We start from the raw sequence: 14,260 nt of genomic DNA, 5'->3' as shown, positions 1-14,260 counted from the left end.
ACGGGATGCATAGTTCTGATTTTTGAAATCTTACTAGTTTTCAAAGAACGCCTTCTCTGCGTCGCAAATGGAGGAAACGTTATGGAGGCTTGGATGGCAACAAACTGTTGGAGCCAAATAAGGAGGATGAGATGAGAGGTACAGGCCTACAATCAGCACTGCTCGAGTGTATAATTTGGAAGTGTTCAATGTGGCTTTACACACCATGATTTTTCACTGACATTGGCCTCTAACTGTGGGTGTAGTTGCAGTTAGTAATTGTCCTTTCACACTAACCTAGGGCCAGTTTTTCTGACCCAAATCCTAATTTTAACTACGACAAAGTGAAACCATAAAACTGATCTGAAGTCAACTCTAAAAAGGATACATAGCAATATGGGTTGGTCAAAGAGTGGCATGTCCCTGCAAGCAGTCTCTGTTAAGTGGGCTTGTGGTTGAAGTTTTAGACTGGAGAACTTTTGGGAGGAGGGTGTGTCTGCAAGAGAAATCAACTCCAGATGAGGCAATGTGGTCCATATTTGTTTTTAAAATGACTGACTGAATAAGAATTAAGTCACATTTTCTTTCAGAAACAATAGGTAAAGACTTAATCCACATTGACTTAAGAGAGGAGTTTGTAGTATAGTGTTGTTACAGGAATGTACTTTCATTGATTCAAATATCTCACAGACAAAAAATCAAAATAATGTGATCATTTACTTACTTTGAATGAGTAATAAGAATAAAGAATGTATATTCAGTTAAGTTCTTGGGGTCTCTCTTTAGTGGATCCTGCCTTGCTTTCTTGTCCAGATGCTCTTTTAATAACCAATTTGAATTTAAACTGTCAGTGTATAGTTACTGTTAAAAGTGTTTTTGCTACAGATATCCAGGCCCAAGCCTAGACCAAAAGGCTTGGCAATGCTGGTTATACAATTTTGCCTGGGATTCACCAGTATAACTGGGCAGAGAATTAACTTTCTGTGAAGTTTATTTCAAAGTTTCCCATTATGCTTTGAAACCCCATCTATTAGTTGGTGTGTCTTATATTCTTTAGAATACACTCTATGTACCCTTTTTCATCAGGACAAAACACATCTGAACAGAATAGTCATGCATAAAGGCATGTTTGAATTCATTTTTGAATTTACATTGAATTTATGTCTTTGACATAAAGACTACAAATGTCAAACAAATACTTGTAAATTCTTGTAAAATGCAACTGAGATTGAAAATTATCACTCACAGCAATTCCAGCATGTTTGCTTTTGTACCTTTTCATGGAATTCAGAGGTTTTTGGTGGGTGTGACTACTCTGCTAACCATACATCTGGCCACCTGCCCCTTACAATGGCCTCACCCCACATTCTTTCATCCAGTCAGTGCATGAGTGGCCTTCTTTCCCAAAAGACCATTTCTAGACCATTGTTTGTAACTGAAAGAATCCAAAAATAGTTTGATGAATTATTATTTCAGAATCAATTCAAGGAGATCTGCATTTTCCACTCCTCCATTTTTTCCTTTTCTCTGCCCCCCCCCTCCCCCTACGTAAGATAATGGTGTGATGACAGAAGGGCTTCCAGGATGGAATGCAGCCCCTGAGAAGAGTGCAGAAGCTCAGGTGCGCGCTCTGTCTTGCTCATTCATCCACTGCCTCATTCACACCCATATTGTCCACACAAAGCCTAACACGGGAAGCAGGGAGTACACCTGATAAAAAAACGTAGCTAATACAAATATTAAAAGATAACTATTTCAGTAAAAGTATTGACATTGCTCTTCCGTCGCCACTCTATGAAATGATATTCTAAATACAATGTGCTCCCTCACAGTGAGTTCAGTCCCAGTGATGCCACCATAATATTTTGATATAACCAAGAAGAGCATTTCCTTATATACAAAGTGCCCTTGTTGGAGTTGCAGATTAACCTAGAGAAACCTATCTGCACAAGGCAAGATGGTAAGGTTAAGCCAACGTGTCCTTTAAAAAAGCCACCCCTCCAGGCACTTCTGTTGTTGCTGTTGTCAGCCAATTCAACGCATTCCTCATCCGCTGTGTTACCATGTAAAGGTATCAATTAGTTTTTCCCTCCATGTGCAGCACCTGCAATTACTTAGACATCAAAGAGCTTCCTGGATGCAGCCTTAAGGCTGTAACATGTGCATCTCATATATCATGTGGATTCATGTAAGCCATTCTGTAAGCCATTTAAATACTCTAATTCAGATGTTGTTTTCTTAAGACCCAAATGGAAAGTCCTCTTTGATTAAAACCAGAGACAAAGGTTAATTTATTTCACAAACAAGCAAGTATTTTATGTATTTTAAACAAGTATAACAATTACACATTATAAACAATATAAACAATTTATTTGTATGTATTTTATTTATATATACAACACATTGCACATTTATGGCTCTGCTTTTGTGTGTGATATTTTTTTCCAGGAAACCAGTCTTTCAGGAAACACTCCACAAAATGTGCCAAGAAATGTTCTGCGGTCTCCGAGGCCTGTGAGCTTTGTGGCTGCAGGCTCAGCAGGTAAAAACAATGAAAATACGTCTTTTAGTTTTCTATATCTTTCCTATCACAATATGCTACCAAAACGTTGTTTTATCCTTTAATATAACAAGTATTAATACTATTACTGTTATGAAGAATGACCTTTCACCATAACAGCTGAAACAGTCCCACTGCTTTAAAGATGGAGTTCACCTATTTCACATTTGAGTATTTATTGAATGGTTTCTGGGCTCTTCAGGCAATTTTTACATCAATTTTGTAAACAAAAACATAATTGATGGCCACTGCCCATCCCACAACTCTGCTGAATGGTAAAATGCATAAAACACATTTTGTATACACACTCCTCAGCTAATGGGAACAGAAATGCTCCTTGTAGTTGCTTTATCAAGACTCTTTTTTTTTTGAAAAAGGCATTCTATAATGCCACAGTTTTTTTCTGCCTTTGCACTTCATTGAATGATTGTATTCATCCAGTGTCAGCACTACTTCCTGGACGTGTTTGTGCCTATAAAGCAAGTAGTATTCACTAAGTTGCTAAGCAAACAACATTTGCAGGAATGTGATTGTTTAAGAGTATGAATATGAATTCACACCTTATCTACAAAGAAAATAGAATCAGAACAGGAATATGTTGAACATAGCTTCAGAAATATGTTTTTTAAATTGTCTTATTTTGTTTAAAAGGTTTCAATAAAATTAACACAAATTAGCATAAATAGAGGGATAAATATGATTGTCAATCCTTGTCCCTGGTCAAAAGATAAAAAATCTTAAAACTGCATACAAAAATTGACACGTCTAAAAACATCTATGACACAGTTATCAGATGCGATACCTTCTTTAGGTCCTGGCATCCAGGTGGAGGAATAAACTTCCCCTGGCTGTCGGCACGGCTGCAACACTGGATGTCTTCAAACAGAGACTAAAAGCTCACCTCTGAGTCACTGAGTACTTAAATATGCCCTTAAAAATCTTTCTTTCTTTCCCATTATATGAGTTTATGTTTAAATAGAGACCACAAAGCATATAAATGTAAATATTGGGTGAACTTCCCCTTTAAGAGCTGATTTTCTGGATACAGAGCAATCCTAGTGTAATGTGTCTCTATCAGGATAACTTGCCTGAAATTTTTCTTGCCAGCAAAAAACTGCAGTGTCACGCTCTTCTCCCCAGGCATACCAGCTTTGAGCAGCAATGGCATAAAGGCCTCGTCTCTGCAAACTGATTCAGAGCCGGCCCTCCCCATCCACCCCTGGCCCACCCTCAGTAGGCCAGACACCCAAAACAGCCCGTTACAGAGGAAAGTGTGAGTTTCACACTTCTCATTCTAGTGGTCTTTAAAGACATGTATGGTGTGGCCCAAATCTGCTTAAGGCCATGGTGTTTGTACTGATACATGCTTGTGACATGTGCTTTGCTGTTGGCCATTTTCAGGACTGCTGATATTTTGTTTGACAGCTTTGCATCTGGTGGAAGAGTCAGTACTGATCGCTTCTTCGAGGTACCTGAGAATGACGTTACACCTGGCCAAACCTTTAATAACTCTTCTGCTGAAGGCATGTTTGATGCTGTGTATGATTCACCCCCCCCCCCCCCCCACACACACACACAGACCTTGTGGAACTGTGGCATTTTACGAACTGACCCACGGATTAAAGGCTGCTATGCACTGTTGAGCAAACTGCAGGATGCTGATGGGGCAGTAAACAGAAGCACCTTCCACAGGTACTGATGAGACCTTTAAATCTGCTGAGTGTGTGGCCATTAATCACAAATAAAGCTGGTGGTCCATGTCTGTCATAGCTCATAACATTGGTTCGGATGTCCTGCCACAGGTGCGTGACAGGTTTCGTGTCTTTCATCTTGAAGGCCATACAGGGAAGATTTGTCATTCCTGACTTCTCCACATTCACGGAGGAGACCCAAAAGTTGTTTATTAAATGTAAACAGCTGTCTTCTGTAAAGGTGTGTGATTTCATTTCAGCTTTACTTTATTGGGCCTGTTCATAGTCTCATTTCTTAGAAATATCAATGACTTTTGGGTACTTTGGGTAATTAAATGACTTTAGAGTACTTGATCAATGAGTCAGTGAGTCCTAATCACAGCTGCATTTTCCAGCAGGAGAGAGAAGAGGGAAATGAGAGTCCTGGAAAGTGGGGCATTTCCATCTGCACAGTGGATGGGCAGAGGTGCGGAGGCACGATTGCCTATTTTGAAATATCTAATGTTGCTGCATAACCAAGAACTCCACAATAGCCCATCAAGGGGCTTGGTTTCTTCCTCCCTTACTGCATTGCCTCTGCTGGGTCAAATGCGGCACTCTCAGTGCCATCGTACTGTCAAGATGTTTTTGGGTGATGGATGAGATTTAGATTCTGCTTACATACGATGCTTGTTGTTTGGTGTTGGCTGTAGACTTTCTCTTGGGGACTGGGAAGAGCCTTGCGTTCTGGGGGAGGTGTGCTGGGCTCTTGTATACGGGCTTGCAGTGGATCAACTTGGAGTTGACTATGTACACAGATATGTAGGGGTGGAAGAATATGCCAAATATGACTCCCCATTTACTCTAAACGAACAAGGTAAGAACAACAGGCCATATGCACAACCGCACACTGTCATCTGTCCCAAACAATAAATAGCACTGAGGGTTTCCACAAATAAATCTTTTGGGCCAGGATTAAATAAAATTGGTGTTGTGTCTATCTGCAGCTTAGTTCTAATCCTGAACTAAATTCTCATTAAGGGTGTAATGTATCTAAAGATCATCGTAATCTATGGTTGGAAGACATACTCAAACCATGTGGACTTTGTGTTGATGTGGTTGTATAATTCTGGGTTGCAGGTGTCCCTCACAGCCCTCTGACTGAAACAGGAGCTATTATCAGTGCATCACTGCTGCAGGTGGGTGCAAGTTTAACACACAACAACCATAACATATTCACCAAAGAATATCATTATTTTTGCTCATTGCTTCTTCCTTCTAGCAGTTAACAGTGAGGCTGGTTACAGAGGAAGAGGAGAAGTATGAGTCAGTAAGTATCTACTTTACCATTTTATGGAGTCCATATAATAGAACTGACCTTGTAGATGGTTTTCTTATCTTATTTATTAATTATTTATTTTATAAATAATTTAATTCTAATTGTCAATGTCATCCTCAGGTGTTGAATATTATAAGACGACTGTGTAACAAGGAACATGCCAATTTAAACTGTATAAGGTATGTTATCTTCATAGCCTTCAGTAAAATGTATCTATATGCTCCAATTGATTTAATGTTGTTCTTATCTGTTCAGTTATCAGTGTTTGAGAAAGGACATTATTCGTCTACATGCCCTTTCATTTTATCTTCAGGAGAAGAAGGTCAGTTAATTTTTTACTGATGTAAGTCAAAACTGCACTGTCAAAACAGAATGTCATAATGAGTTATCAAGCTATATGTCTTTCCTAAACTTTAATATTTGGATTCTTTCTAGTGCTTTCCAGAAGGTGTTGACATAAACGCAACATTGGATCTGCTGTTGCAGGTATTCACTTCAACCAGCTAAATATTAGTCTACAGTGTGATCCGAGTTAGCATCTCTCATGGAACATGATGGAAAATGTTGTTTTTAGTGTTTGTCTACAGAAGTCACCTGCGAGTCTGGAGCAGCCTTGGCCGCTACTCTAGCTAATGGTGGCCTCTGCCCTATGTCAGGTGACCAGGTCCTTTCCCCCACTGCAGTTCGGAGTGCACTGTCCCTGATGCAAGTGGCAGGGATGAACAATTACTCCAGAGTATTCCATTTTAAGGTGACTAGGTTGGATTGAGTGTAAATCCTGTGTGTTTGTGTGATAAACGACATGTATTAGGTGTCATGCCATTCTCTTTAAGATAGATACAGAAGAATGAAAATATATGAGGACAATAGTGTTATAAGTCCCATAGTAAGCGATTGTCTAATCTTATAGCACCATCTACTGGTGAGAAGCCAAGTAACTTATTATGCATACATTTTGTTTAATTCTATTAAATTAGGGTTTTTTATTTGTATTGGCATGTATATACCCAAGTATAGAGTACAAAAACATAACCTCATCTCTCTAGTCTCCATTGTGGAAACATTCAATGAGTATCAACAATTAAGACATGCTAAGAAGTGTAACATAGTAGCAGATGCTTTCTGGTTTTGCTTGTGCAGCCTTCAAATTAAAGTGAAGTATAAACTTTTGAGGTAAGATGCTTTTTTATTTAATGGGGAAGCATAATGGCTCTCAAACTCCCTGCTCCACAGACATCAGTGCCTGCTAAATCTAGCAGCTCTGGTGTCATGCTGGTTGTAGTTCCTGGAGTTCTGGGCCTGATTTGCTGGTCTCCGGAGCTGGATGCCCATGGAAATTCCTGGAGGGGGGTGCATTTCTGTGAGGTAAATCCCAAAGTTGGTCAAGTTTATAGCAGGCTAGTTTTACAGAGAGAAATATACTGAGCACGACATCAGCAATAGCTATATCTAATATCCTACCTTACATTTTAAATTCTGTTCTACGTCCATGTCGCTTGGCACTACTAATGTACATTGAAGTTAATTGGATAACTGTGCTGGAGTCCATGCAACCTGTTTTTGTTGTGTAAACATTAATTGGCCTGTTTTATTAGTGATCTGGCTTTTTGCCCAAAAGGGAAAGTGTTAACTGGATGCTTTTGAGATATTTCTATACTATAAATACACTTGTAAATAGTGTTTATGCAAATTCTTGTGAATATAGCATAAGGTAATAGATACATGCACTTATATATACCTAAACAAAATATCCACACTTAATTTGTCCTTTTTTTTAAACAAGTCTTTCATGAAAGAGGCCATTGGAAACATGGCACAATTGTGCAGAGAACAAAACAAGTTACCATCAGTCATTTAACTTCTGAGTGCATAGAACTGACCAAGAAGGGGTTGGTATCAAGTAGATACAGTTAAAGAACAGTGCTCTTAATAAACTGGCAACTCAGTGCCTAGTGTGTGTCCCATGCCTGCAGATCCTGATGCTAATTCTCTGTTGTGTTTCAGGAGCTGGTGTCAGGCTTTCAGCTACACAGCTTTGATATCCGAACTCCTTTCAGACAGGTGCTGTCCTACAGACAGCGGAAAGTGGAGTCCGAGGTCAGCTGAAACAGTTTGAGACCATTTGTATGACATTTCCTGCTGAGCTTGATGGACGCAAACACCTTCCCCTTTCTCTGCCACAGGGTTACCAGATCATGAATGTGCTCTTGGCTGCTTACCGTGGTGACCTGCACTCCTTGCGGAGGTAAGAAGTGCACATGCTGCACTGATGATGTCATTAAAGGTTTAGGGGGAAATTTTCTCTTTTCAGAAGCATCAAGCACATAAAAACCATTTGAAAACATTACATAAGAGTTCAACAGAGACAGAAAGAATTACCATCAAACTTTCAAAAGCAGGATTTAGTATTACCACCCACATTATCATTTAATAATTAGAAACTCAAGGTGTATAGGTAGCCCTTCTGTTGCCATGCACAATTTGCAATTGCCTGACCACAAAATCACTGTTCAATGGACCATTGTCAACCCAGCAGGTGTACTGACAGGTCTAAGAACTCCCCCAGCACTGCTACGCCTGATACATTGAAACCAGTGCAACACTCACAACCATGCTACCATTGTGTCAGTGGACTACAGTCAGAAAAGGAAAACTTTATGAAATACCCTTATATTGTATGTGCAAGGCTAATTAAGTTCTTGATAAAGGTCTTGATTTTAACCTGGTCTTTATCCAGTGATTTGAGGGCCATTCTCTGACACTGTGCAAATGACTCAGGTTGTCCAAATGTGGTGACATACACCCAAGGCTAAATCGAGTGGCTCTCCCCCACAATTCACACCCCTTCCAAGGACCTCCCTCTGCTGTCAGTAAATGATGTGTCACCCTGGCAGGCATTTCCTCTCAGGAGCAGATGTGAATGCCGTGGATTATGATGGAAGGTCCGCACTTCATGTGGCGGCCTCAGAGGGGCGCCTAGAGGTCATCAGCTTCCTGGTGGAGAACGCAGGAGCTGACTGTACGCTCAAGGACAGGTGAAGTTTAAAAGTGCCATAATGGCTGGCACAATATGTTGTGTGTCCAGATTTAGATGTGGCAATACACTCCATTGTATATGAGTGAAAGCATTTTTACTGAATTTAATGACTGATCTGTGATCAAGTGATGTGCTGACATTGACAGGTGGGGCAACACTGCCTTGCAGGAGGCACTGAGATGTAATCAAGGTCCTGCCACACATCGTCTCAAGAAATACACAAACAATGAGAAGAGTCTGTGATCTAGAAGAAAGAATTGTAGCATGCAAACACAAGTTAGGTAACGGGCCTGGAAATCTTGGGGAAACTGAGGCCTTGTTACTGTATTTCCTGTATAGTATTGGGACTGACGCTGTAAATACTTAAGAGTTGGTCTTGTAAAATTATTTCAGAGAGCGTATTGCTCTCGACTTCAAAACGAGTAGTACAACAACAGATAGAAGTTGATATCTCAGTATTTTACAGCCTTCAATAATTATCCAGAAGGGCAGATGTGTTTGTTCAATAAATACTATGTAGAAAAAAATATTATTTGGCTGATCTCTTTTAATGCTCAACGACTGATATAACCGTTCTTTAAACGGCTGAGCTAAGGAACTGTTCTTAAAAACAATGCACAGTCAATGCAATTCCAGAACGTATAAAAATCTTGTAAAGTCTTTTTTAAACTATCCTAGCATAAGAGATCACATTTCTTATAAAATCGCTCTGTCTGATAGCGTCTACTAAATGCCGCAGATATAAATGTAAATGTAAATTGCCCTCTTGTGGCCATGAAAAGTGAACACGACGCAGCCGATAACTGAATTTTACAGCGGCGTTGCAGGTTTTGTGTATAGGCTCTCCACCAGTCAGATCTGGGCACTGTTCACAACACAAAAGGACATGGTTCAATGCGGCGGACTATGAAGGGTGGGGAATACTGTGGACACATGGATCCTGGCCGGAGGCGGTAGGAGATCATGTAGACAGCACTACTTCATACCCGCATTTCTTGTTTGTATGAGTTAATTTGATTGTGAGAAGACGGATGCGTAAAGATGTCCGTGGCGGGACTGAAGAAACAGTTGCACAAAGCAAGACAGGTAATCCATGTCCCGTCGCAGCGATCAATGCTAGGTTTATTTTTATACGCAAAAACATCGTCATAATTTATAAAGTATTACATCAACATTGTTGTTTAACACTGTTCCAGTACAAATCTATAAAGGAGTTTGTTGGCTTTCTTCTCCGTGTGACTTTATTCTTAATTAATGTGCTATATCTGAGCCATATCGTGTTTTCTAGTTTTAGCCTACATCATTCAGATTGTCCCATCCAATCTAGCTCACAGATTTTAACAACAAAAATAACGCATAAATACTTCTAACAAACCATGCAGTAGCCGCTTAAACATTTGAACATAATAATGCCTATATTAATGTTTATGTTTGGGACTTGGATCAATATGTGAAAAAGTGTCACAATAACAAGAGCAAATGACTGGCAGCAGTGCTGCTGCTTGGTTCCCACCTAGTGTAATCAAAATAATGTACACCTCATTCACCTTGAACTGATTTACTGCAGTAGCGGTAGTAGTAGTAGTAGGTGTTGTATGAGTTTAAATTGTAATGTAGCAATGGAAAATGGTCCTGAACATAAGATCTAGAAATATACTGTGTCCCGACATATAGCCTGTCCCAACATGAATGTCCCATGTTGGGACACTTACTAGTTTCGTACTGTAGGTTGTTTGGAAAGGAATTTTTTAGCTGAAAGTGCCTCTTTGACACAGAAAAAGTATGGAAAGTGTTTTGCTGGGTCTGCAGTTCTATTATGGAAGACTAAGTCTCTTAGTGTTATGAAGGCATTATTAAGCAGCTGCTATTGATAAGCAATTTGCAATGTAAAACAATATTTACCATATAATAGAATCTATAAAGAATATACTTTATCATTATGCATTTTTCTAAAATATTGTGGAAGAGAAATTAGCGACATTCTTATTAAAACATTAATTAAATGATTCAGTCCAACTAATGTTGTCAGGTAGAAAGTAAAATTTACAGAATAACTGTGATGTTCAATTCAATTAATATTGCCTGAAAGATACCAGAGTGGTATCAGATATGAAAACAGAAATACGTATGATAGATCTATAGTCACACTCGAGACAAACATGAAGGGGAACACAGTGGTAGAACACGAGGTGTCAAGGGGGGCAGTGTTTGTAGTCACTGACTATTGACAATTGGTGTTATGTAAGTGTTTCATGTTTGACATGTTTAAATGTTTGGTGTTTACCATTCATTTTTTTTTAACATGTACTTTGATTTTATTTCCAAGCCAAACAAAATCAAGATACTTTAAACTAATAAGACCTGCAGTGTTAGGAAGCTTGTTCTTAATGAAATCTTTGTGATTTCACTGCTGACCTATGTATTCTGCATAGCAGCTTGTTCACTTAGATAATGTCTTGTATTTGGTTTTGTCCCTTATAAATTCAGTTGTTCAATGAAAAGATCAGTGGAGTTGAAGGAACAAAGTTGAATGAAGATTTCATCAAAATGGAAAAGGTATGATTGAATACTGTTAAATTAAAGGTAGCATTATAAGTGACAATAATTTACACCTGTAAATCTGCAAAACATTCTTATCAATATACCATTGTGCTGACTTTATTATAGAAGACTCAGATCACTCACAAATTGATTCTGGACCTCATTACAAAAACCACAGAGTACCTTCACCCCAACCCAGGTATGATCATAAGAGGTCTAATGAGCATCTCTTCATCAATTTACTACTCTTTAAGTACTTTACATAACAATAAATTACTTAAAATGTTATTTCTGCCATTTCCCCTGGACTTTCAGCATATAGAGCAAAAGTTAGCGTGCTCAGTACAATGTCCAGGATCCGGGGGCAGGTGAAGAAGGCTGGATACCCGCAGACAGAGGGCATGCTGGGAGACTGTATGTTACGCTACGGAACTGAGCTAGGGGTGGAATCAGCATTTGGTATGTTTGATAGAATAAAGCTCACTAATAGTCATTCTGAAAAAAAGAAAGTTTTTATTGCTTACACCAATAGATTGCAATAGATTTGAGTCGTGTTCACACTACAATGTTACTACTTAACATAGCTGGTAGGTTTTACAACTTGTTACAAGTAGTTTATTTGTGTAATATATGCACGCTAATCGTTGGATAATCTGGGCAAAAAGTGCTTCCTTTGTTGGGCTGAATTGTAGCTCATACTTTTCTTGCTAGGCTGTGCGCTGGTGGACATGGGACAGGCCCTATGGGAGATGGCCAAAGTAAGAGACTGTCTGGATGTCTGTGTGAAACAAAGCTTTATCGATCCTCTTCAGATACTGCATGACAAAGAGCTGAAGGAAATTGCAGTGAGTCCTGCCATGTTCATGCACAAAAACAAAACAAAATCAATAAAGTGTCGTGGTTTCTTTCCTACTAATACTGTACCATACTTCTGACTCATGAGCACAAACAGGCCACATGATATAACAAACACCCTGGTCCTGCTAATGCATGTACTTTCCTCAGAGGCCAGTGTTTTATGTGTTTCCAGTTATGTCTTGATATTTTTTCTCTATTTTGTAGCACCATCTGAGAAAACTTGAAGGCCGTCGTTTAGATTTTGACTACAAGAAAAGGCATAAGGGGAAGATTACAGACTTTGAAATAAAACAAGCATTGGAGAAGTTTGAGGAGTCCAAAGAGCTTGCAGAGAGAAGCATGTTCAACCTCCTAGAAAATGATGTACGAAATTAGAAAAGGATTTATGCATTTGTAAATATTTCTGTCTGTATGACACCACTTAAATTTTATTTATCATACGTGATTTAGGTGGATCAGGTGCAACAACTGTTAGGCCTTACTGAAGCAGTACTGGACTACCATCAACAGTCATGCCACATTCTGGACAACCTCCAAAGCAGCCTGCAAAACAGGTCATATGATTGACCCTATGCACTAAACACTTTCATTTCAGCAGTGATTTGTGGATTATGACTATGACTGCCTCTCTGGATTCAGGTTGATTGAGGCCAGCAATAGACCCAGGAGGGAGTTCAGATCTAAATCTGTCGCAAGTTCATTGTGCTACACAGATATTTATGGATTTTCCACTTTCTCATCAGTACAGTCTTCAGGTGTGGTGTTTTTAACCTATCAGAATATTAGAAGGTTCTAAAATTGTCTGTCTTTACCGATTTGGTACTTAGTCACAAAACTACTATTCCTCAAAAGATTTAACATTCTTTGTTTAATGTGGTAGACACTGAAATAACTGAAGCTTTGAGTGAAAGACGTAAGTATGATTTAATACAAAATAAATTATAGACAGGTTTAAACTCATCACTCTGCAAGTTAGAACTTGTCTTAACCTTGTCTAAGTCAGTATATACTGTATTTCCATTCCTGCTAGATGTCACTCCGGGGGTCCACAGCACCAACCAAACTACCATCATGCCCCAAGCTTCAAACCATTCAACTTACAAAAGTAAATAATAACAGTTTGTACTTTCTCTTTGAAAATTGAGACCTAAACTAATTACATCTAAATAGATAATGCCACAAAATGTACTACAAAATGTATAAAATAAAAGGAAAACAGAACAAAAAGATTTCTGCTGCAATTTGGGACTAATTTGACTATATCCCAACACTGAGAAATCCCTGTTTATATGTTTTAATTACAGGTTTAATTTGTTTTAAAGTTTATTTTAAAAACTTAATGTTTGTTTTTATACTGGTTTTGATGGATTTGACAGCACTGTTATCAGACTAGATACCTGTCACTTGTCTGAAGTATGTTAACAGCGTAAAAGTAGAAGTTGTTTTTAACATCAGCATAGAGTCATGTGAAGTTATCTTCTATTCGCAGACTCTCCACTGGACCAACCTTGCTGTCGGGCCCTTTACTGCTTTAAGGCTGAAAATCAAGGAGAGTTAGGCTTCAAGATGGGTGACATCATTACTCTCACCAGTAAGATTGATGAAAACTGGTATGAAGGCATTCTCAGAGGGGAGTCTGGCCTTCTCCCCATCAGTTATGTTGATGTTCTTGTACCTCTGCCACAGTGACAGAAGGCTGACAGTGCACTGAACCACACACTATGAAATCTTCATATCCCTGGAGTTTGAAAATACATAGCTTTGACCATGGATTAACATTTTTATTTAAAATATGTGCTTCACATATCACGGTGGTTTTCTTGGGTTTTATTCCACTATGCAAATCTGTGTATTTTGCTATGATCTTTTCTATCTTTATGTTGTAAAATGGAAGAATCAAAGCAGACCTGTGAAATGTCTAGTATGTCAGTAAATCTTGAGGGTGATGGTAAATATTAGTGTTCCTTACCGGTGGGACCAAAAATAATGAATTATTTTATAAGTGAATGAATAATTTCCATATGTTGCACATCACAACATATGCAATTAGACAAGTACACAAAATATAATGTAGCCTACTGTTATAGCCTGTAGGAGCCATATGATGCTGCTTTTCTTTTATCAAAGCCATACTGGAATTCACTGTGCTGTAATATAGTCACTATATGCTCTTCGTTTCACGAAATAATATTTTGCATATCACTCACTAAAACCCGAAGAATAAAGGTTCCAGCACAGTCTTATTTTTCTGCGTTTGTGGTTTGATCCTCGTGGTA

At 38.7% G+C, this 14,260-nt stretch overlaps 2 protein-coding genes across 3 annotated transcripts; both read left to right on the top strand.

Annotated features, from left to right (window-relative positions):
* The first annotated feature begins 1,543 nt into the window (after nucleotides 1-1,543).
* On the top strand, nucleotides 1,544-9,099 carry glsl (glutaminase like). Its single transcript, XM_081698633.1, has 19 exons — nucleotides 1,544-1,600; nucleotides 2,428-2,521; nucleotides 3,680-3,812; nucleotides 3,941-4,007; nucleotides 4,119-4,231; nucleotides 4,342-4,471; nucleotides 4,629-4,696; nucleotides 4,923-5,086; nucleotides 5,350-5,408; nucleotides 5,495-5,539; nucleotides 5,669-5,727; nucleotides 5,804-5,870; nucleotides 5,984-6,034; nucleotides 6,123-6,299; nucleotides 6,782-6,913; nucleotides 7,553-7,645; nucleotides 7,732-7,793; nucleotides 8,443-8,583; nucleotides 8,732-9,099. Exons 1-19 carry the CDS (start codon nucleotides 1,544-1,546, stop codon nucleotides 8,826-8,828), a joined length of 1,809 nt encoding a protein of 602 aa, XP_081554759.1. The 3' UTR covers nucleotides 8,829-9,099.
* Nucleotides 9,100-9,372: 273 nt separating this feature from the next.
* Nucleotides 9,373-14,227, top strand: sh3gl3b (SH3-domain GRB2-like 3b). 2 transcript variants are annotated; one of them, XM_027013908.3, is made up of 11 exons: nucleotides 9,374-9,671; nucleotides 11,073-11,141; nucleotides 11,253-11,325; nucleotides 11,442-11,585; nucleotides 11,838-11,971; nucleotides 12,189-12,347; nucleotides 12,435-12,538; nucleotides 12,624-12,739; nucleotides 12,865-12,897; nucleotides 13,015-13,089; nucleotides 13,474-14,227. In XM_027013908.3, exons 1-11 carry the CDS (start codon nucleotides 9,627-9,629, stop codon nucleotides 13,671-13,673), a joined length of 1,152 nt encoding a protein of 383 aa, XP_026869709.2. In that variant the 5' UTR covers nucleotides 9,374-9,626; the 3' UTR covers nucleotides 13,674-14,227. The 2 variants fall into 2 exon arrangements, with proteins under 2 accessions (XP_026869711.2, XP_026869709.2); XM_027013910.3 differs by lacking the exon at nucleotides 12,865-12,897 and having other exon boundaries at nucleotides 9,373-9,671.
* The last annotated feature ends 33 nt before the right edge of the window (nucleotides 14,228-14,260 follow it).

The sequence above is a fragment of the Electrophorus electricus genome, chromosome 16 (assembly GCF_041902795.1).
Source record: "Electrophorus electricus isolate QZ-2024a chromosome 16, ASM4190279v1, whole genome shotgun sequence".
NCBI classification, from domain to species: Eukaryota; Metazoa; Chordata; class Actinopteri; order Gymnotiformes; family Gymnotidae; genus Electrophorus; species Electrophorus electricus.
The sequence above is the reverse complement of the archived record's forward strand: the minus strand, read 5'-3'. Positions and strand labels throughout refer to the sequence as shown.

Excerpts from the sequence above, each read along its gene's own strand:
- sh3gl3b (XM_027013908.3), top strand. The coding sequence starts at position 9,627 with ATGTCCGTGGCGGGACTGAAGAAACAGTTGCACAAAGCAAGACAG. Across the intron at positions 11,326-11,441 it reads GTACCTTCACCCCAACCCAG|CATATAGAGCAAAAGTTAGC; the intron begins GTATGATCATAA and ends CTGGACTTTCAG. Across the intron at positions 12,348-12,434 it reads TCAACCTCCTAGAAAATGAT|GTGGATCAGGTGCAACAACT; the intron begins GTACGAAATTAG and ends TACGTGATTTAG.
- glsl (XM_081698633.1), top strand. The coding sequence starts at position 1,544 with ATGACAGAAGGGCTTCCAGGATGGAATGCAGCCCCTGAGAAGAGTGCA. Across the intron at positions 1,601-2,427 it reads AGAAGAGTGCAGAAGCTCAG|GAAACCAGTCTTTCAGGAAA; the intron begins GTGCGCGCTCTG and ends ATTTTTTTCCAG. Across the intron at positions 5,871-5,983 it reads TTTATCTTCAGGAGAAGAAG|TGCTTTCCAGAAGGTGTTGA; the intron begins GTCAGTTAATTT and ends GATTCTTTCTAG.